The sequence below is a fragment of the Vanacampus margaritifer genome, chromosome 11 (assembly GCF_051991255.1).
Source record: "Vanacampus margaritifer isolate UIUO_Vmar chromosome 11, RoL_Vmar_1.0, whole genome shotgun sequence".
NCBI classification, from domain to species: Eukaryota; Metazoa; Chordata; class Actinopteri; order Syngnathiformes; family Syngnathidae; genus Vanacampus; species Vanacampus margaritifer.
In genome coordinates this window covers 24,647,229-24,669,282 of record NC_135442.1, presented here as the reverse complement: position 1 = coordinate 24,669,282, position 22,054 = coordinate 24,647,229, and the positions used below count along the sequence as shown (strand labels likewise).

Here is a 22,054-nt window from a genome sequence, read left to right as displayed (position 1 = left end):
TTTGAACTTTGCCCTGCATAAACTGCTATCGACAAGGACAGGAAGGAATATGAACTACAGTTGTGGACTCAAAGTTCTGGAATCATCTGAGTTTGGTGCCTGAGGTCGTATGTTGTATTCTGTTTGTAGACATTTGCACTCTGTACTATGTCAGAAAGGAGATGTGATCTATAGCAACGCAGTTTCGGAAATTGAGAACAGCTTATGTGAATTAAGGTAGTACAAAATTCATTCTAATCCTTAAATACTATATTTTCCGTTGTTCGATGCTTGTTGAATTTGGCCTTCTATTTTTTTCCCCATTTCTCTTTTATAACTTTGGCTTCTCAGAGTGGACTCAGATATGGAACACTTACGGCGAATTTGCTGGTTAAATTTTTAATTTTGATTAAGCTCAACAGCACTGATCTTTGGATTCCACGGGGAATGCACAAAGGCAAAGTTCCCTGCTGTGTTTTTACAAAGCCCCCACTACTCTGTAGAAGAGGTGAGGTTAGTTAGCATTTTAAGAATACTTTTTGGTTGGTTTAAAGTAGGGATTTTGTTTTGTTTTTCTGATTATAACTCATTTATTTTATTAGTTGAGATGGCAGATATTTGGAAGATTCATGACCTGCAATAGATTAATGGGGTTATTTTAAATCTTTTTCTCATCTCTTCCTGACCCTAAAAGTCCTCCGCTGCAGTATCTTAATTTACATCTGCTTAAGTTGGTTGTTTTTCTAATCTACAGGATTCAAATTTACATTACAAACTCTTGCCTCAAAGGCTTTTGTTTTTATGGCTCCTGGCTAGCTCAGCTGGAGATCTTTTTATAGTTCTGGTGTTGGCCAAATTGTCACAATTTGGTTGTTTTTTAATCTACAGGACACAAGGTGTCTGTTTTTCCTCTTTAAAGCAGCAATTTGGAAGCGGCTACAGTTTTCACATTCAGGTCTGAAATGATCAAAATTGATCTTTATCAGATGGGGGAATGACTGGTCTGTCTGTGTATGGTTGAAAAGGAAGTCTGATGTGAGAATGAAGTTTGGTGTGAGGAATTTACAGGCAGCGAATGAAGAGGATGGGAGTTGGAAAAATAAGTTCTACAAAGATGACAAAAGACGACCCTTATAGCAGAAATACGGTAAGTATGTTCCATCTCAGAAACAATTGAAAAGTATAATTTCTAGAGCCCATGGAATATGCCATTTAGGTGTGGAAGGAACATTGACACACCTGGGTGACATTTTTTCATGAGACAAGTTGTTAAAAATGAACTGCAGTGTTTATTTAAGGTATAAGTATAAATCTCTTCTCAGACTGTTCATGGCCCGGCCGGACATGAATAGTTCTGAGTTAAGATGATGTTGTTTTTAAATGATTTACACTGCTATAATAAGAAACCAGAGTTAAAAATACAGAAATTTGATGTACGACAAAGAGCAACATTATGCTCAGGCATTGGAGCTGTGGATTGAGACCACAGGTAAACACCCAGGCAGCTACCCTGAAGCTGAGATGATGTTCAGGACGGCGATGCTGAACGGCCTCCCAAATGAGGTGCAAGCGATTATGAGAATTGAAACTAAAGGACAAAAGTGGTACCATTACTCACAGTTGCGCCCGGCCCCAGACTTTGTGCCTGCCAATGGTGAGCTTAAAGATTGACTGCCCGGACGGGCAGGTCAAGAGAGGGAATGTGACGATGGCAAGAATTGGATCAAAATCGGACTCGGAAGTGTCTGAACAAAATCGACGACGATGCAAATGTTTAACTTTATTGACTATTTTGTTTGCAGGCTTGTGCTTTGTGTGGACTATGTTAGCGTTTGAACATATGGTGCGGGATGATAGAAGTGATGGAACGAAAGGAGAACGAGTGATGGTGTATCATTCCTGTAATGGAAAGGTATGGTATGAAGCAGAGCAAGATGGTGGTAAGACGCTGACACAGACACAACAACTACTGTTAAATCTGAAGTGTAAACAACCGACACAGGTGAACACTTGGGTGACAATTTTCAACTGGACTCAACAATGGCTTGATTTGTTAGATAAATTGGCCAAGGAAAGTGCAGCCAATTGGATTCGGCCTTTCCACTGACAAATATGGAAAAGCAAAAGCCCATTTTTGACATCCATGTTGCACAACAAAATTTTACCTGCCTAAAGTTACATGGGAGTGGCCCTGGGATTGGAAACATCCAGGAGTCATGGTGTAATGAAAATGTGTCTTTGCCAGCAGGAATACCTCTCGCTCGGGCTGATGTTTGGCTGTGGTGTGGAGAGAGAGTGTTGTACGATAGGCTTCCCCCCAATGCCTCAGGTAAGTGCGCCCTAGTAACGCTGATCATGCCAATTAGTGTGACAGCATTAGACATGGCTAGGATAAATTGGGAAGGAGTTAGACAGTGGGGAAGAATCCCCTTCCTTGGGAGGAAGAAAAGGGACATGCAAGAATGGTTGAATGCAGGAGACCCCACATACATAGATGCAATTGGAGTTCCGAGAGGGGTCCCTGATGAATACAAATTGGTGGATCAAGTGGCGGCAGGATGGGAGAGTATTTTTCTGTTTATTACAGTAAACAAAAATGTGGACCGGATTAATTATGTCCACTATAATGTCCAACGATTGGCGAACTTTACCACTTCGGCACTCCAGGCAGTGCACGAGCAATTAGCAGCCACGTCTCTTATGGCATTCCAAAATAGAATGAGTTTAGATATGGTGTTAGCTGAAAGAGGAGGAGTGTGTGGTATTTTTGGGGAGCAGTGTTGTACTCTGATCCCCAACAATACATCTCCTGATGGTCGCCTGACTAAGGCATTGGAGGGTCTGCGCACGCTAAGTAATAAAATGAAAGAGCATTCAGGCGTGGACACCAGTTGGTACTCTGACTGGTTAAACGTCTTTGGCAAATATAAAAGCTTGATTGCATCAGTATTGATGTCTATCGCGATGTTTTCCGCTATTATGGTGTTATGCGGCTGTTGTTGTATTCCATGTATCAGATCATTGACTGTTCAGACAATTGAACGCACGTTGGGGCCACTACAGCCGGGTGGTCAGTATATGATGATCCCTCAGAAGGACCCCCAGGAAGCGGAGACAGCTGTGGCCCTCCGGGAGTCCGGGATGTGAGTATGTGAAGGTAGCCTCAGGGATCTGAGGCCATGAGAGAGAATGAAATTTTATACTGATTTTCTACTAGAATGAAAGTTTATACTGATTTTCTACTAGAATGAAATTTTTTACTAATTTTTAGTTGTTTATCGATTTTTAGCTCATGTTTAACAATAAAAAACAAGGTATTCGAGTGATGACCTCAGTCGTCTGAGGTCATGAGAGGGATTAAAGGAATATAAGAGTTTGTGTGCGTGGGGGTGAAATACAGGATGTGTGTGATGGACGTGGGCGTGTTAGGAATGGAATGTTGCCAACAAAGGATGCTAATTGCAGGGGGAGATGCAGAACCGTGATAAGATCAAAGTATGTTGTAAACCACATTTGTTTGACATCGGGGCGGAAAAGTACAAAACAGGAGAAGCCACCCAGTGACGCTGCGGATGAAGATCGGCCAATGAAAAGCAAGCTAAAGTTAAACTGCAGAAAACACATAGCCAATAGAATAATGCCAGGATGCCTTTGTTTCTGTGTCATTTAAATATTGTGTAGTATAACTATTCACTGGGGCAACTCGGATGAGACTACGTTGGCTGCTTGAGACAGAGACGTATAGAATTGTATGGGTAGGGACCCGGGACCCCAGCTGTGATGTATTAGATTTGAGTGTTAGGAATAAATCCACTCGTGTGTGAAAATGCCGGCTTCCTGATACCTTTCTATTGCAGAACGAGCATGCTATTGTTGGATGGGTGATAGTTTGGTAAGGTCACAAATTGGAGTCAGATTATTAACTTAAATTTATATTAATATAGAAATAAATTCCAACATCACCTTAAGTGTACAATCAGGGGCTGAAAACGCGTTTAAAGCAATAAAAAGTTCATTTTGGCTCTCACACCTAAACAAAACGTTGTAGACTCAACATTTTTGCTGTATTTAGTGTATTCTAGCATCCTGAAGATGATTCAAGCATTAAATTCATTGTGCTTATGCTCATTTTTAAGATTTTGACATTTTCACCTTAAGTGTACAATCAGGGGCTGAAAACGCGTTTAAAGCCGTAAAAAGTTCATTTTGGCTCTCACACCTTAACTAAACGTTGTAGACTCAAATTTTTTGCTGTATTCAGTGTATTCTAGCATCCTGAAGATGATTCCAGCATTAATTTCATTGTGCTTATGCTCATTTGGAAGATTTTGACATTTTCACCTTAAGTGTACAATCAGGGGCTGTAAACGCGTTTAAAGCAATAAAAAGTTCATTTTGGCTCTCACACCTAAACTAAACGTTGTAGACTCAAAATTTTTGCTGTATTTAGTGTATTCTAGCATCCTGAAGATGATTCCAGCATTAATTTCATTGTGCTTATGCACATTTTGAAGATTTTGACATTTTCACCTAAAGTGCACAATCAGGCTGAAAACGCATTTAAAGCCATAAAAAGTTCATTTTGGCTCTCACACCTAAACTAAACGTTGTAGACTCAAAATTTTTGCTGTATTTAGTGTATTCTAGCATCCTAAAGATGATTCCAGCATTAATTTCATTGTGCTTATGCTCATTTTTAAGATTTTGACATTTTCACCTAAAGTGCACAATAAGGCTGAAAACGCATTTAAAGCAATAAAAAGTTCATTTTGGCTCTCACACCTAAACTAAACGTTGTAGACTCAAAATGTTAGCTGTATTTAGTGTATTCTAGTATCCTGAAGATGATTCCAGCATTAATTTCATTGTGCTTATGCTCATTTTGAAGATTTTGACATTTTCACCTTAAGTGTACAACCAGGTGCTGAAAACGCGTTTAAAGCAATAAAAAAATCATTTTGGCTCTCACACCTAAACTAAACGTTGTAGACTCAAAATTGTTGCTGTATTTAGTGTATTCTAGCATCCTGAAGATGATTCCAGCATTAATTTCATTGTGCTTATGCTCATTTTGAAGATTTTGACATTTTCACCTAAAGTGCACAATCAGGCTGAAAACGCATTTAAAGCCATAAAAAGTTCATTTTGGCTCTCACACCTAAACTAAACGTTGTAGACTCAAAATTTTTGCTTTATTTAGTGTATTCTAGCATCCTGAAGATGATTCCAGCATTAATTTCAATGTGCTTATGCTCATTTTGAAGATTTTGACATTTTCACCTAAAGTGCACAATAAGGCTGAAAACGCATTTAAAGCAATAAAAAGTTCATTTTGGCTCTCACACCTAAACTAAACGTTGTAGACTCAAAATTTTTGCTGTATTTAGTGTATTCTAGCATCCTGAAGATGATTCTAGCATTAATTTTATTGTGCTTATGCTCATTTTGAAGACTTTGACATTTTCACCTAAAGTGCACAATCAGGCTGAAAAAGCGTTTAAAGCAATAAAAAGTTCATTTTGCCTCTCACACCTAAACTAAACGTTCTAGACTCAAAATTTTTGCTGTATTTAGTGTATTCTAGCATCCTGAAGATGATTCCAGCATTAATTTCATTGTGCATCTGCTAATTTTGAAGATTTTGACATTTTCACCTAAAGTGCACAATCAGGGGCTGAAAACGCATTTAAAGCAATAAAAAGTTCATTTTGGCTCTCACACCTAAACTAAACGTTGTAGACTCAAAATTTTTCCTGTATTTAGTGTTTTCTAGCATCCTGAAGATGATTCCAGCATTAATTTCATTGTGCTTATGCTCATTTTGAAGATTTTGACATTTTCACCTCCTAAAGTGAACAATCAGGATGAAAAAGCATTTAAAGCAATAAAAAGCTCATTTTGGCTCTCACACCTAAATTAAACATTGTAGACTCAAAATGTTTGCTGTATTTAGTGTATTCTAGCATCCTGAAGATGATTCCAGCATTAATTTCATTGTGCTTATGCTCATTTTGAAGGTTTTCACATTTTGACCTGAAGTGTACAATCAGGGGCTGAAAACAAATTTAAAGCAATAAAAAGATCATTTTGGCACTCACACCTAAATTAAACGTTGTAGACTCAACATTTTTGCTGTATTTAGTGTATTCTAGCATCCTGAAGATGATTCCAGCATTAATTTCATTGTGCTTATGCTCATTTTTAAGATTTTGACATTTTCACCTTAAGTGTACAATCAGGGGCTGAAAACGCGTTTAAAGCAATAAAAGTTCATTTTGGCTCTCACACCTAAACTAAACGTTGTAGACTCAAAATTTTTGCTTTATTTAGTGTATTCTAGCATCCTGAAGATGATTCCAGCATTAATTTCAATGTGCTTATGCTCATTTTGAAGATTTTGACATTTTCACCTAAAGTGCACAATAAGGCTGAAAACGCATTTAAAGCAATAAAAAGTTCATTTTGGCTCTCACACCTAAACTAAACGTTGTAGACTCAAAATTTTTGCTGTATTTAGTGTATTCTAGCATCCTGAAGATGATTCTAGCATTAATTTTATTGTGCTTATGCTCATTTTGAAGACTTTGACATTTTCACCTAAAGTGCACAATCAGGCTGAAAAAGCGTTTAAAGCAATAAAAAGTTCATTTTGCCTCTCACACCTAAACTAAACGTTCTAGACTCAAAATTTTTGCTGTATTTAGTGTATTCTAGCATCCTGAAGATGATTCCAGCATTAATTTCATTGTGCATCTGCTAATTTTGAAGATTTTGACATTTTCACCTAAAGTGCACAATCAGGGGCTGAAAACGCATTTAAAGCAATAAAAAGTTCATTTTGGCTCTCACACCTAAACTAAACGTTGTAGACTCAAAATTTTTCCTGTATTTAGTGTTTTCTAGCATCCTGAAGATGATTCCAGCATTAATTTCATTGTGCTTATGCTCATTTTGAAGATTTTGACATTTTCACCTCCTAAAGTGAACAATCAGGATGAAAAAGCATTTAAAGCAATAAAAAGCTCATTTTGGCTCTCACACCTAAATTAAACATTGTAGACTCAAAATGTTTGCTGTATTTAGTGTATTCTAGCATCCTGAAGATGATTCCAGCATTAATTTCATTGTGCTTATGCTCATTTTGAAGGTTTTCACATTTTGACCTGAAGTGTACAATCAGGGGCTGAAAACAAATTTAAAGCAATAAAAAGATCATTTTGGCACTCACACCTAAATTAAACGTTGTAGACTCAACATTTTTGCTGTATTTAGTGTATTCTAGCATCCTGAAGATGATTCCAGCATTAATTTCATTGTGCTTATGCTCATTTTGAAGATTTTGACATTTTCACCTAAAGTGCCCAATCAGGGGCTGAAAAAGCATTTAAAGCAATAAAAAGTTCATTTTGGCTCTCACACCTAAACTAAACGTTGTAGACTCAAAATTTTTGCTGTATTTAGTGTATTCTAGCATCCTGAAGATGATTCCAGCATTAATTTCATTGTGCTTATGCTCATTTTGAAGGTTTTCACATTTTGACCTGAAGTGTACAATCAGGGGCTGAAAACAAATTCAAAGCAATAAAAAGATCATTTTGGCACTCACACCTAAATTAAACGTTGTAGACTCAACATTTTTGCTGTATTTAGTGTATTCTAGCATCCTGAAGATGATTCCATCATTAATTTCATTGTGCTTATGCTCATTTTGAAGATTTTGACATTTTCACCTAAAGTGCACAATCAGGGGCTGAAAAAGCATTTAAAGCAATAAAAAGTTCATTTTGGCTCTCACTCCTAAATCAAACGTTGTAGACTCAAAATTGTTGCTGTATTTAGTGTATTCTAGAATCCTGAAGATGATTCCATTATTAATTTCATTGTGCATATGCTCACTTTGAAGATTTTGTCATTTTTACCTAAAGTGCACAATCAGGGGCTGAAAACGCATTTAAAGCAATAAAAAGTTCATTTTGGCTCTCACACCTAAACTAAACATTGTAGACTCAAATTTTTTGCTTTATGTAGTGTATTCTTGCATCCTGAAGATGATTCCAGCATTAACTCTTTGTTTGCAAAAAACGTTAAATAACGTTTAGTAAAATCCTACGGAGGAGCGCCAAAGACGTTAAAAGACGTTCACCAAGTTTTTTTTTTTTTTGGAGGAAACGGGTGGAGGAAAGCCTTGGGCAGCTGTGCTGAAAGTATCAAGCAGATCTAGTTAGTATAATGCCTATTTTTGGCCCCTAGATGGCAGCGATGACTCTCTTTGGACAAGATTGGGTAGGCGTCAGTAGAAGACGTGAGGCGGCGCTAGAGTGTTGAGGGGACAATGGCTGAGGAAGCCATAATGGCGACCGGTTGCAAGCAGCTCACGCTTGAGCATTTTTTTCAAAGACGAAAAGCATCGACCAATGTTAAAGGGCACATTGATGACGACGATGATGATGATGGTGACTCCGAGGTTGACGCCTAAGTTGGAAGCGTTGACGCGGCGGCTTTGATCACGTCATAAAGCCTCAGCGGCTAGCGATGCTAACGCCGGAAAACGCGGAGCACAACCGAGCACGCTCAAGCGGACGTTCAATCGGACGACGAAGAGTGCCCCGAGTCCAATGCATATTTATCGGAGGAGTGGGTACAGTCTGATCACGGAGAAGACACTGGTTATGGACTACGATGCCACCATGAATGGAGCGGATAAGATGGATCAACCACCCGGTATAGGAACTGAAGGTCATGAGGAAGCCAGACGTAACACCACCGTAACGTCACTGTATCATGATCCTGAGAGTAGACTTGATGGCAACATGGCCAAACACACACTGCAGTATATACTTGCTATTCTCCGGAAAAAAAAGCCAGCAAGAAAGTGTAGCGTCTGCACGCTAAGGGGACATCGCAGTGAAACTAATCTGTTGTGCAAATCTTGCTGCATCGCCTTGCACGCAGGGGAGTGTTACAAAAAGAAAACCTGTATTTGAAACATCCACACAATTGTAAATAGTACCACGGTTGCACACATTTGTAAATAGTTTACCTAATTGTTTTGTCAAATTGTTACACTGTTGAATGTAAAAAAAATTATTTTGCTATCAAAAAATTAAACCAAATGTTGTGGACTCAAAGTTTTTGCTGTATTTAGTGTATTTTAGCATCCTGAAGATGATTACAACATGAATTTTTTAGTGTGCATGCTCATTTTGAAGATTTTGACAGTTTCATCTGAAGGGCACAATCAGGGGCTGAAAACACATTATAGTTATAAAAAATTAATCTTGGCTCTCACACCTAAACCAAACGTTGTAGACTAAAAATTCTTGCTGCATATAGTGTTTTTTAGCATTCTGAAGACTATTCTAGCATGCATTTTACTGTGCGCATGCTCATTTTGAAGATTTTGACAGTTTCACCTGAAGCGTACAATCAGGGGCTTAAATCGTGTTTTAAGCAATAAAAAGTTCATCTTGCCTCTCACACCTAAACCAAACATTGCGGACTCCAAATTGTCGCTGTATTCAGTGAATTTTAGCATTCTTATGAGGATTCCAGCATGCATTTCACTGTGCGCATGCTCATTTTGAAGATTTGACAGTTTCAACTGAAATGTACAATCAGGGGCTTAAAACGCGTTTTAAACAATAAAAAGTGAATCTTGGCTCTCACACCTAAACCAAACGTTGTGGACTCAAAATCTTTGTTGTATTTAGTATATTTTAGGATCCTGAAGATGATTCTAGCATGCATTTTTTAGTGCACATGCTCATTTTGAAGATTTTGACAGTTTCACCTGAATTGTACAATCAGGGACTCAAATTGCGTTTTAAGCAATAAAAACTAATAATTGGCTCTCACACCTAAACCAAACATTGTAGTCTCAAAATTCGTGCTGTATTTAGTGTATTTTAGCATCCTGAAGATGATTCGAGCATGCATTTTACTGTGCGCAAGCTCATTTTGAAGATTTTGACAGTTTCACCTAAAACGTACAATCGGGGCTTAAAACGCATTTTAAGTTATAAAAAGTTAATCTTGGCTCTCACACCTAAACCAAACGTTGTAGACTAAAAATTCTTGCTGTATTTAGTGTATTTTAGCATCCTAAAAATGATTCTAGCATGCATTTTACACAATTGATTAGGTACGTCCAAGATTCTCACCCCCGCCGCCTGCCAAGTCGGCGGCCATCTTGGCCAACTGATTTTTTGTTCATGTTGGTGTAAGGACAATGCCAGAATAGGTGGACCAATGTTTCAGGTGACATTTCACAGAATGAGCAATCAACACAAATGTCCCTTACTTTATTTGTTAAAAGATATTTGTGAGACAGAGGCCAATTTTTTCCCTTAGAGTAAACCATCAGCAAAACCAGACCAGTAAGAAACCACACGCGCAGTTGTAGAAATATCTGAAGGTATTATTTGATCACTATTTTAAATGTAATCTTTGCGTGTTCGAAATAATTGCAGATGAGATCTGATGAAGAAGCTTCTTTTGCAAAAGATTTATTTTAGGAGCTCCTAAAAGACACAAGACATGCTTACATTCAAAGGTGATGTTAAGCCTCGAGTGTGTCAATATGAAAACACACAGTCGCTTTATAGATGAAAAAAGCATACTCCTCCTCTGAGGCTGGACAAAGGGTTAGTAATTATAATAGACAGACAAGTGATTTACTGACATGTTTACTCCAGTTCCGTCCAAAGCCGGAAATATATGATTAGACAGGTACTACCATGCGACCTAGACTCCCTCAGACCCACAGTGTTATCACCATGAGAACTTGAGAACATGCCTCCCATGTGCATTCCTATCTCACCAGCTGGAAGGGAGTGAAAAGTGTTATTCATTACAATACAGTTAATATGTCCAATATATTTCACACAAACATTATCACAGTTATATGGCATCTATATACTATAAGTAGATTCATAAACAGTAAAAATATGCATAGAAAATGTTAAATGTCTTCATATCTCTTTGAAACAAAGAGCATAATTTACAATTATTGTTTCTCACAGAAGTATTTAAATAAAATTTGCCTATGCCTTTGGGTCCAATTTAGGTAAAGAGACGTTTCTTCCTACCCCTCTCAAAAGAAGCGAAATTCCACAAGGAATAGCATCTATAACTGTAGCAAACTCCTTAGGAGTTACTGGAAGGCTAAATTTGTTTAAAAATTCAAAAGTAAACCTTCATTATTGAGTAATTGGTTAACCAAAATGATGCTATTATTAAACCAATTTGGATATAATAAAGATCTAGATTCTTATGCGATATATGCCTTGATTAGGTACGCCCGGGATTGACCTAATTTCAACAGGAAGTGACCTGTTTTAACAGGAAATGACCTGGAAGTAGCCTAAAATCAACAGGAAGTGATCAGTAAGTGACCCAGAAGTCATCTGATTTCAACAGGAATGTTGTACTGTATTATTCCACATTCATTCCGAATAGCAGATTCGACATTAGTTTTAGCTTAGCATGCTAAACTAACACTTGATATTTGACATGAGCATAACCCCAGGATATACCCATTAGCCACTTCCTGGCTATTAGCATTAGCTTAGCATTCGCTTAGTATGCTAAGCTAACAAATGTTATATGACATCAGCATGACCCCCAGGATATACCCAGTAGGGATATTAGCCACTTAGCATTTTAAGCTTACATGTTGTATAACATCAGCATGACCCCAGAATATACCCAGTAGGGGTCATTAGCCACTTCCTGGCTATTAGCATTAGCTTAGCATTAGCATTGTATGCTAAGCGAACACGTGTTATATGACATCAGCATGACCCCAGGATATACCCAGTAGGGACATTAGCCAGTTCATGGCTATTTGCGTTAGCTTAGCTTTAGCTTAGCATGCTAAGCTAAAGCATATTATATGACATCAGCATGACCCTAGGATATACCCAGTAGGGGTCATTAGCTACTTCCTGGTGAAGGGAATCTTCTGTTTCAATTTAATTATAACTGTTTTGATTTAGTTATAACTATTTAGAATTGTACATAATTGTTTTCATTTACTTAGTATAGTTCTGTGTGAGAATTCAAATGATGTGAGGGGGTGGCTTTCTCTTTTCACACATTCCTGAAACATTTGGTGGGGGCAAAGCAAATGTGTTAATTAGATTCCTTTGTGTTTTACAACCAGCACCAGCATGTCTGGCTCTGAAAACAACTCAACCCTTACCTGATCTTCTGTTTAACATCTTGCGACTGCGTGGGGGGAAAAGAAGAAGGGGTAGCATCTTGGTGATTTGTATTGAGGTATCATGTGACTGTCTGAGAGGAGAGCAGAGAGAGGGGAGGGACTTTCAGAAGGACGGACGGATATTAGTGACTAGCTATGGGAGGGGCGTCACAGATGAGAAACAACATGGCGCCGCTTGGCTGCATCCTCTCTGTCCACAAGCTTATGATAATAAATCCTTAAGGAAAAGCCTGATTTCACAGATCTCATTGTCTGTTTTGATAATCAACATCATGAACACGGGAAAACAAAGAATCCTTCTTACAACACTGGCTAATAGCATTAGCTTAGCATTATCTTAGCATGCTTAGCCAACACGTAATATTTGACATCAGCATGGCCCCAGGATATACCCAGTAGGGGTCATTAGCCACTTCCTGGCTATTAGCTTAGCATTAGGTTAGCATGCTAAGCTCACCCTGTCAGTAAGGTGGGGGCTTTAGGACCCAGATGCGGGAAGGCAGGGCAAGGAGGCAGAGGTGCAGTCCAAAAAGACGTTTTAATATCTAATCAAAAAAAAAAAACTAACTTCAAAATACAAAATAACCTGAACTAACAAAACATGACAAAACAACTAAGGCGAGACTAACAACATGACATGGATCCTGATCAGGAGAAGAGGTCAGCGTGACGTGGCGAAAGACTTACGACAGTTGCAACAGCAAAAATGAACCGACACAGACGGGGGGAGACAACCGACTAAATACACCAACACTAATGACATGACAAGACACACCTGGCTGAGGGCACTGATTGGATGACACATGAGGGAAATGGGGAAAGGTGGACACAATCAGGGTTGACACAGACACCACATGAGGAAGGGCAAGTGACCAGAAACGAGAGGAGTCAGACTTTTCACAATAAAACAGGAAATGACAAGACAAGGGGAAAACATGACAGGGAGTAAACAAGACTGAAAATAAACATGACAGAACCCCTCCGTCGAGGGACGGCTTCCAGACGTCCCTTAAAAAGTTCAAAAACAGGGCGGGCGGAGGGGGCGCGGAGGCGGGAACCTGACACCTCCCTCCAGTCTAGTCCGGGGGACGTCCCGGACGCCAGACGAGGGGAGCCCGGCGGCGCCGATCTGGAGGGCGCCCCGGACGCCACACCGGAATAGGACGGCCGTGGGATGAACATCTCCTGTCCACCCCCATGGGCCTGACCCCGCCATGGAAGAAGCGAAGAGACCCCGCACGAGAGCGGCCGAAGCCAGGAGGCCCGGGGCTGCAGAGGCGAGGACGCCCGGGGTCCTGAGGCTGCCGTGGAGGCGCGAGGACTTGAGGCTGCCGTGGAGGCGGCCGACGAGGCGAGAGGACTTGAGGCTGCCGTGGAGGCGGCCAACGAGGCGCGAAGACTTGAGGCTGCCGTGGAGGCGCGAAGACTTGAGGCTGCCGTGGAGGCTGCCGACGAGGCGCGAAGACTTGAGGCTGCCGTGGAGGCGGCCGACGAGGCGCGAAGACTTGAGGCTGCCGTGGAGGTGGGAAGACTTGAGGCTGCCGTGGAGGCGGCCGACGAGGCGCGAAGACTTGAGGCTGCCGTGGAGGCGGCCGACGAGGCGCGAAGACTTGAGGCTGCCGTGGAGGCTGCCGACGAGGCGCGAAGACTTGAGGGTGCCGTGGAGGCGGCCGACGAGGCGCGAAGACTTGAGGCTGCCGTGGAGGCGGCCGACGAGGCGCGAAGACTTGAGGCTGCCGTGGAGGCGGCCAACGAGACTGCCGACGAGGCGCGAAGACTTGAGGCTGCCGTGGAGGCGGCCGACGAGGCACGATGACTTGAGGCTGCCGTGGAGCTGGCACGGAGTCCGGGGGCTGCCGCGGAGCCGGCACGGAGTCCGGGGGCTGCCGCGGAGCCGGCACGGAGTCCGGGGGCTGCCGCGGAGCTGATACGGGAACTTGGAGCTGACGCGGAGCCGGTACTGGGGTCGGAAGCTGCTGTGGAGCTGATCCGGAATCCTGGGGCTGCCGCAAAGCCGGGACGGAAACCTGGGCCTGACGCGGAGCTGATACGGGATCTTGGGGCTGACGTGAAAACGGGACGGAAACCTGGGCCTGACGTGGAGCTGATACGGGATCTTGGGGCTGACGTGAAAACGGGACGGAAACCTGGGCCTGACGTGAAAACGGGACGGAAACCTGGGCCTGACGCGGAGCTGATACGGGATCTTGGGGCTGACGTGAAAACGGCACGGGAACCTGGAGCTGACGCGGAGCCGGCACGGAGTCCGGGAGCTGCCGCGGAGCCGGTACGGGGGCCGGGAGCTGCCGCGGAGCCGGCACGGGGACCGGGAGCTGCCGCGGAGCCGGCACGGGGACCTGGGGCTGCCGCGGAGCCGGGACGGGAACCTGGGGCTGACGCGGAGCTGATACGGGATCTTGAGGCTGACGTGAAAACGGGACGGAAACCTGGGCCTGACGCGGAGCTGATATGGGATCTTGGGGCTGACGTGAAAACGGGACGGGATCTTGGGGCTGACGTGAAAACGAGACGGGATCTTGGGGCTGACGTGAAAACGAGATGGGATCTTGGGGCTGACGCGGAGCCGGCACGGAGTCCGGGGGCTGACGCGGAGCCGGCACGGAGTCCGGGGGCTGACGCGGAGCCGGCACGGAGTCCGGGGGCTGACGCGGAGCCGGCACGGAGTCCGGGGGCTGACGCGGAGCCGGCACGGAGTCCGGGGGCTGACGCGGAGCCGGCTCGGAGACCTGAGGCTCCGACGGCCGACGTGGCTCGGAGACCTGAGGCTCCGACGGCCGACGTGGCTCGGAGACCTGAGGCTCCGGCGGCCGACGTGGCTCGGAGACCTGAGGCTCCGACGGCCGACGTGGCTCGAAGACCTGAGGCTCCGACGGCCGACGTGGCTCGGAGACCTGAGGCTCCGACGGCCGACGTGGCTCGGAGACCTGAGGCTCCGACGGCCGACGTGGCTCGGAGACCTGAGGCTTCGGCTGACGTGGTTCGGGGACTTTGGACATCGGCTGACGTGGTTCGGGGACTTTGGACATCGGCTGACGTGGTTCGGGGACTTTGGACATCGGCTGACGTGGTTCGGGGACTTTGGACTTCGGCTGACGTGGTTCGGGGACTTTGGACTTCGGCTGACGTGGTTCGGGGACTTTGGACTTCGGCTGACGTGGTTCGGGGACTTTGGACTTCGGCTGACGTGGTTCGGGGACTTTGGACATCGGCTGACGTGGTTTGGGGACTTTGGACATTGGCTGGCGTGGCACGATAGGGACTTGAGGCTGCGGAGCCGGAGCCTCATCAGCCTGCCACCATGGGGAGTGAGGAGCAATAGGGAGACTATAACCCGAGGATACCGAGAGTGAAGGATCGTGACGTAAACTAACGGGAGTGGGTAAGGAACCAGGTAAAGGGGAAACTATGTCATGACGTGGCGGTAACGGTGGGCTATGAGGTGCACGCGATGGGGACCGGTGTGGTGAACACGGCGGAGACCCAGGTGAGGAGGGGTGACATGACCCGGTGTCAAAATAATCCCTAAATGAAAACTGTGAAGAAAACATGTGGGGAACTAAGCTGGTGAAAAAGTCCAATTCGGAGTCAGATTTGGAACTGTAATCCGTAAGTGTATTAATGGGAAAGGGACCTTCATTTTCATCATCGGAGATGTCAGAGTCTAAAAAACATTGAGGCGACAAAATGGTGTCGTAGGGCAGAGACTTGAGTGCGTTTTGCTGATCGCGTGAAAGGGGAAGAGAAGACAAATACCGCGAAAAGGAGCTTACTTGGATGGAATGGGATTGGATGACAGGCTGATGGTGCTTCCGTGTCGGCCGACGACGAGCCGGTCGCTTACGGAAGCTTCCCGCTGGGTCTGATCTTGGTCGGTTCATTCTGTCAGTAAGGTGGGGGCTTTAGGACCCAGATGCGGGAAGGCAGGGCAAGGAGGCAGAGGTGCAGTCCAAAAAGACGTTTTAATATCTAATCAAAAAAAAAACCTAACTTCAAAATGCAAAATAACCTGAACTAACAAAACATGACAAAACAACTAAGGCGAGACTAACAACATGACATGGATCCTGATCAGGAGAAGAGGTCAGCGTGACGTGGCGAAAGACTTACGACAGTTGCAACAGCAAAAATGAACCGACACAGACAGGGGGGAGACAACCGACTAAATACACCAACACTAATGACATGACAAGACACACCTGGCTTAGGGCACTGATTGGATGACACATGAGGGAAATGGGGAAAGGTGGACACAATCAGGGTTGACACAGACACCACATGAGGAAGGGCAAGTGACCAGAAACGAGAGGAGTCAGACTTTTCACAATAAAACAGGAAATGACAAGACAAGGGGAAAACATGACAGGGAGTAAACAAGACTGAAAATAAACATGACACACCCGTGATATATAACATCAGCATGACCCAGTAGGGGTCATTAGCTTAGCATGCTAAGCTAAAATGTGATATAAGACATCAGCATAGCCCCAGGATATACCCAGTAGGGGTCATTAGCCATTTACTGGCTATTAGCATTAGCTTATCATGCTAAGATAATGTGTTGTATGACATCAGCATGACCTCAGGATATACCCAGTAGGGGTCATTAGCCACTTCCTGGCTATTTGCATTAGCTTAGCATGCTAAGCTAACACGTGATATGTGACATCGGCATGAGCCCAGGATATACCCAGTAGGGTTCATTAGCCACTTCCTGGCTATTTGATATGTGACATCACAATCACCCCAGGATATACCCAGTAGTAGTCATTAGCCACTTCCTGGCTATTATCCTAGCATTAGCATTAGCATTAGGATAATTTCAGTTGCCTTAGCATTATACATCCACCACCAACCCCCACACGACCCCGGGGTAGGGCTGGGGTTGGCGAAGGACATCTTGGCCAATTGATTAGATACGCCCATGATTCTACAACTACTACTATTACTGCTACAAATACTACTACTACAAGTACTACTACTACTACTACAAGTTCTACTGCTTCTACTACTACAAGTACAACTACCACAAGTACAACTACTACAAGTACTACTACTTCTACTATAAGTACTACTACTTCTACTACAACAACTAACTACTACTTACAACTACAAGTGCTATTGCTTCTACTACTACAATTACTTGCTACTGCTATAAGTACTACTACAAATACTACTACTATTTGTATTACTCCATGTAATACAAATACTACTACTTCTACTACAAATACTACTACTACTATTAATACTACTACTACTACAAGTACTTGCTGCTGCTACTACTACTACTACTAGTACTTGCTAGAACTACAGCTACTACTACAGCTATTACTACTACTACTACTACTACTACTTCTACCACTACAAGTACTACTGCTTCTATTGTTACAAGTACTTGCTACTACTACATGTACTACTACTACAAGTAATGAGACACTAGGTACTGTATTAGCTACTGAAGAACTCGGGTCCCAGAAACAGGCACGGGCCTGAGACAGATGCAAAACAGACGCGCAACGACCAAACAAGAAGCAAAACCCATCCTAAAGCTATAAGGCTAGTATCAAATCATGAGTAACTAGGGAAACAAAAATCTAAAAAGAGAAATTAAAGAAAAATAGAGAAAATAGGAAAAAGGCTTTTCGCCTCCTTAGATCCCAAAACCCGGCACTATACGAGCCATAATTCTCTTAGAAACAACAGGAAGGTTGTCTCAGGCACGTGGAGATCGAGGAAAATCTCCTCGCCTGGGGGTGCTTGTTTACAGGAAAAAGGAAAAAAATCTTAGTTTGGTTAGCGCAACACAATGGTTGCTAGGTGCTAAGCAAGCTGTAGCAGTTCCCTATAGAGTAACTAGCCTATCCCAAAAGTCATGCACCCGAGAATACCCAAGAAAGGAGGAAAAGGGAAGAAAAAAATTCTGAGCATTATCGACAGTGAAGGCAGAGGTTAGATTGGGCTAGCCAGACTAAATAAAGTTTTAGAAAGAGTATTCCAACTGACTTTCAAAAGGCACTAAAAACGGGGAAGCTTTGATCTGATTTCACGCAGCATGTCATTCAGAAGTATCACAACACTTTAAATGTATATAATCCTTGAATTACAGTTGCCAATCATTTCATAGTCTAATTCCACATATCGCTATCGGTGTTACGGGCTGGAATCGTACCCTTAATTGTTCCAGCAAGTGTCTGTAGCCAAATAGATTGTAAACCATAGTACGTTAACTTCTAGTTATTCGTTAGCAATCCTAGTTGTTCACTCCAGGCGATTCGGCAGATCCGGGTTGATTCACTACAGTGGTTACACCAAACATCAGGTTTGTCATCAGCATCATTTTCTAGTAGCCAACAAAGCCTGCAAATTAACTTCGCTCATTGTGGTGTTAACTAGGGGTACATCAAGTTCATCTTTTGTCCAATGGGTGCAGCAGAGTATTGACCCCCCCCTTACGCACACCTAGTGCTTTTACTCATCACAATGAGTTGGGTCCGTTGACGGTGTCGAGGTGTCAATTGACGGTCTCGCTTAGACCGCGGGATCGTGTCCGCCTGTGACCCCCCTTTGTCAGTTTCGCGCATGCGCCGATCTCAAGCGTTGTTTGGTTGCGAGTCCGGGCATTTAAAACCACAGTGACTTTTGATTTGCGCACGCTACGGGTCCCAAAGTGGTCCGTGCGGGAGTTTCGCACGAAACAGCGGCGACGCATGAGACTGTGGAACTCCAGGGTGGGTTGGGACAGAAGCCAAGAGTTATCGAATGTCCAAGGAGTCCCGTTCAAAGCCCAGACGTGTCAGTGAGTGTATGTGGTGCATTAAAAAAAAAATAGGGGGGGGCGTGGTGGTGCGGCGGGGATACAGATGGGGGACCGGAGCACTGCTTAATACTGTGGTCTGCCCCAACCAATGGCTCCCCACCCCGACACAATGTTGTGGGGTGCATTAAAATTGGAGGGGAGCGAAGACGCTGTCTCCACCCTACCCCACCCCACAAAGTGTGTGTTATGTGCCCTATGTGTCTATTAACAAAGTGTATTGTGCAAAACTAGTGCAGTGACTTAAGAGGAGCGACCAGCAGGGCCTCTCCCAACCCAGCGAGGGGAAGGAGGCACACCCCCATCACCAATAAACCCACCAGACAACCCACCCAACCCCCCAACGGGACCCCGGCGGGCAGATGAAGACAGCACAGCGGGGCGATAGGGCTTGCCCCCCGGATACTGGGGCCCGCCCAAGGTGCCAGGTGGCTCACTGGAGTGGGGCAGGCACTACACCGCCACCCGCCCACTCGGAGCACCAAGACCCGGGCTGGAGCCCCCAGCCCAGGGGAGGGGGACGAAGGCAGACAGGGGGATTTACTCCTGTCCAATATGGTCACTAGCCATGCCCTCACGACACATACAAGATGGCGGCTCGGCCGATGCTTGGCAACACGAAAGAGGTGAATCTACTACAAAATGGTGTCCACACGCGCTTCTCTCAGCGTCAATACTATACAAGTGAATCTACACGCTGCATAAAGTCGTTCAACCTGAATCAAAGTGTTTCTCTGAGTGGACACTCTTCTTAATAAAGCCTCACACGGGCCGCACCAATATGTAACAATTATTTAGTTTGCCGTAATGGCGAATGAGAAATTTAGACAGTACTGAGGGGAGTTGTAATTTCCTCAGCAAACTCTTGGGGCACCACGTTGACAACCCTAACTCTAAACCCTAACCCTAACCGTGGAACTGGGTCGGCGATACGCTACGTGATTCAGAGAGCGGACAGTCAGCTCTCGGCAAGAACAGACACGCGCGTTTTGGGGCTTGTGATGTGATTGCGAGTCCTTGTGTGATGACCGCTTTGGGGCGCACGGTGTGACTCAAGTCCGGGGACTCAAAGAAGGACGCCACGTGGTCGCTCCCAGCGTGTTCGGCGACCACGTCTCTCGTGATGGTCCGAAGAAGTTCATGGGGCAAGAAGAGAAGAGGCGAAGAGGGAGAAGAGGGAAGCTTGTGTCCCGGAGCGGTCAAGCGGTCCCGCCTCTTCCGTGCTTGAAGTAGACTTGGTCAACTGAGACCAAGCTTTTGGGATAGCATTTGATCATTTTTGAATTGACAAGCTAGATGTTCTATTTATCATTCTAAACACAATGAATTTCAAATATTACCGCGATCATAAAGTTATTAAAATCTGCTAAACTTACTAATTAGCTAAACTTAGAGGGCTGCAGACGTTACACACATCATTCATTTGAGATAAACATACAGTTTGTGTACAAAGATCAACAACAGAAGTCAGTTGATGTCAGTCAAGTACATAGAGTCCGAAACCCTAACCCTAACCAAAAAGTTTTGCAGGGACACCACACTGTCCTCATCTTAGGGTTAGGTTTGCCCAAATACAGAGGAAGTTAATAAAAAAGTGTCACGATAAGGGGTGCGTGGATGTGGGTGGACCCAAAGGCGAGGAGAAACAGTAGGGAGGCAGGAATTGTGAACAAAGAGAGAATCTTTATTGAAACAGAAAGGGACAGTGGAGATGACGAGGACTGGAGAAGACGGGGGCAGACGGGCCGCCATGACTGGACTGAGCAAGAGATGACTGGTCGCCATGACTAGACTGGGCGAGAGATGACTGGTCACCGTGACTAGACTAGGCGGGAGTTGACTGGTCGTCATAATTGAACTGGCAAGGGATGACTGGTCGCCATTGCTGGACTGGGCGAGAGACTGGTTGCCATGGCTGAACTGGGCAAGAGGAGACTGGTTGTCATGGTTGGACTGAGCGAGTGGAGATTGGTCGCCATGACTGGACTGAGCGAGTGGAGATTGGTCGCCATGACTGGACTGAGCAGGTGGAGACTGGCTGTCGTGACTGGACTGAGCGAGTGGAGACTGGTTGCCATGCTGAACTTCGCAGGTTAGCTCCTCATCCCTAGCGTGATTATTTTTATATTCTTTTTTTTCTTAAATATTCTACTCTCTTCCAAGTGTGAAGTTTGCTCTGTTGAGTGGTCCCGAATATAGTTTTTTTACTGAGTGCAATTAACTGTGTATTGGCGCATTGCAAGCAACACATATGTGTATTCTGCCACCTACTGTACAAGAGTGTGTAACACTGATGTCAACACCTACAAAAAAGCTTACTAGATGTCCTCTGCATCCCGCGTTCCATTACACCTCCAACTGGTTCAAAACATCACGTGACCATATTGATCATGTCATCCTAAACAATATGCCTTAGCTGCTGATTCATCATGCTAAATGATAAAATGTCAAAAGGTTAGTGAGTGCTGGGGTTGGGTCAGTGGTATCGCACTTGTTCTGTGATGTGGTTAGACCTCTACAAAGGGGATCTACTTCAATTCCCGCTCAATGCGGTATATTTTTGCAGGTCATTCTTCTCCTCTCTGCTTTGTCAAAACAGATGTCATTGCAAAAAAGAAAGGGGAAAAAAGGCTCTGGGCGGTTTGCCTTCGGGATTCGAGTCCCTCTCAGGAGGCTACGTTCGTGTGTGCGTGCGTGCGTGCGTGCGTGCGTGCGTGCGTGCGTGCGTGCGTGCGTGCGTGCGTGCGTGTGTGTGTGCGTGGTCGAATTGGTGACTTCAAAATGAGACAAAGTAAAAATTATATTAAAAAATGTTATGAAAAAAAAATTTCAGACAAAATATTGTAAATACAGCAATTAATTAATGCTAATTAAAAATATATATATATTAAATCAAATATAACCTCTAGTCAAAAAGACCCAAATCTGACCTAAAAAGAACAAATTCTCAGGTAAAACGAAAACATTAAAAAAAATTATATCAATATAACCTAAATATAAATAGACATATTTGTTCTTGA

General features: G+C 43.9%; 1 protein-coding gene across 1 annotated transcript; it reads left to right on the top strand.

The window, feature by feature from the left end:
* The first annotated feature begins 636 nt into the window (after positions 1-636).
* LOC144060876 (syncytin-A-like) lies at positions 637-3,544 on the top strand. Its single transcript, XM_077580782.1, has 2 exons — positions 637-1,126; positions 1,782-3,544. The coding sequence occupies exon 2, from the start codon at positions 2,092-2,094 to the stop codon at positions 3,124-3,126; it is 1,035 nt and encodes a 344-aa protein (XP_077436908.1). The 5' UTR covers positions 637-1,126; positions 1,782-2,091; the 3' UTR covers positions 3,127-3,544.
* Positions 3,545-22,054: the final 18,510 nt, after the last annotated feature.

Coding starts and splice junctions, on each gene's coding strand:
- LOC144060876 (XM_077580782.1), top strand. CDS start 2,092: ATGGAAAAGCAAAAGCCCATTTTTGACATCCATGTTGCACAACAAAAT.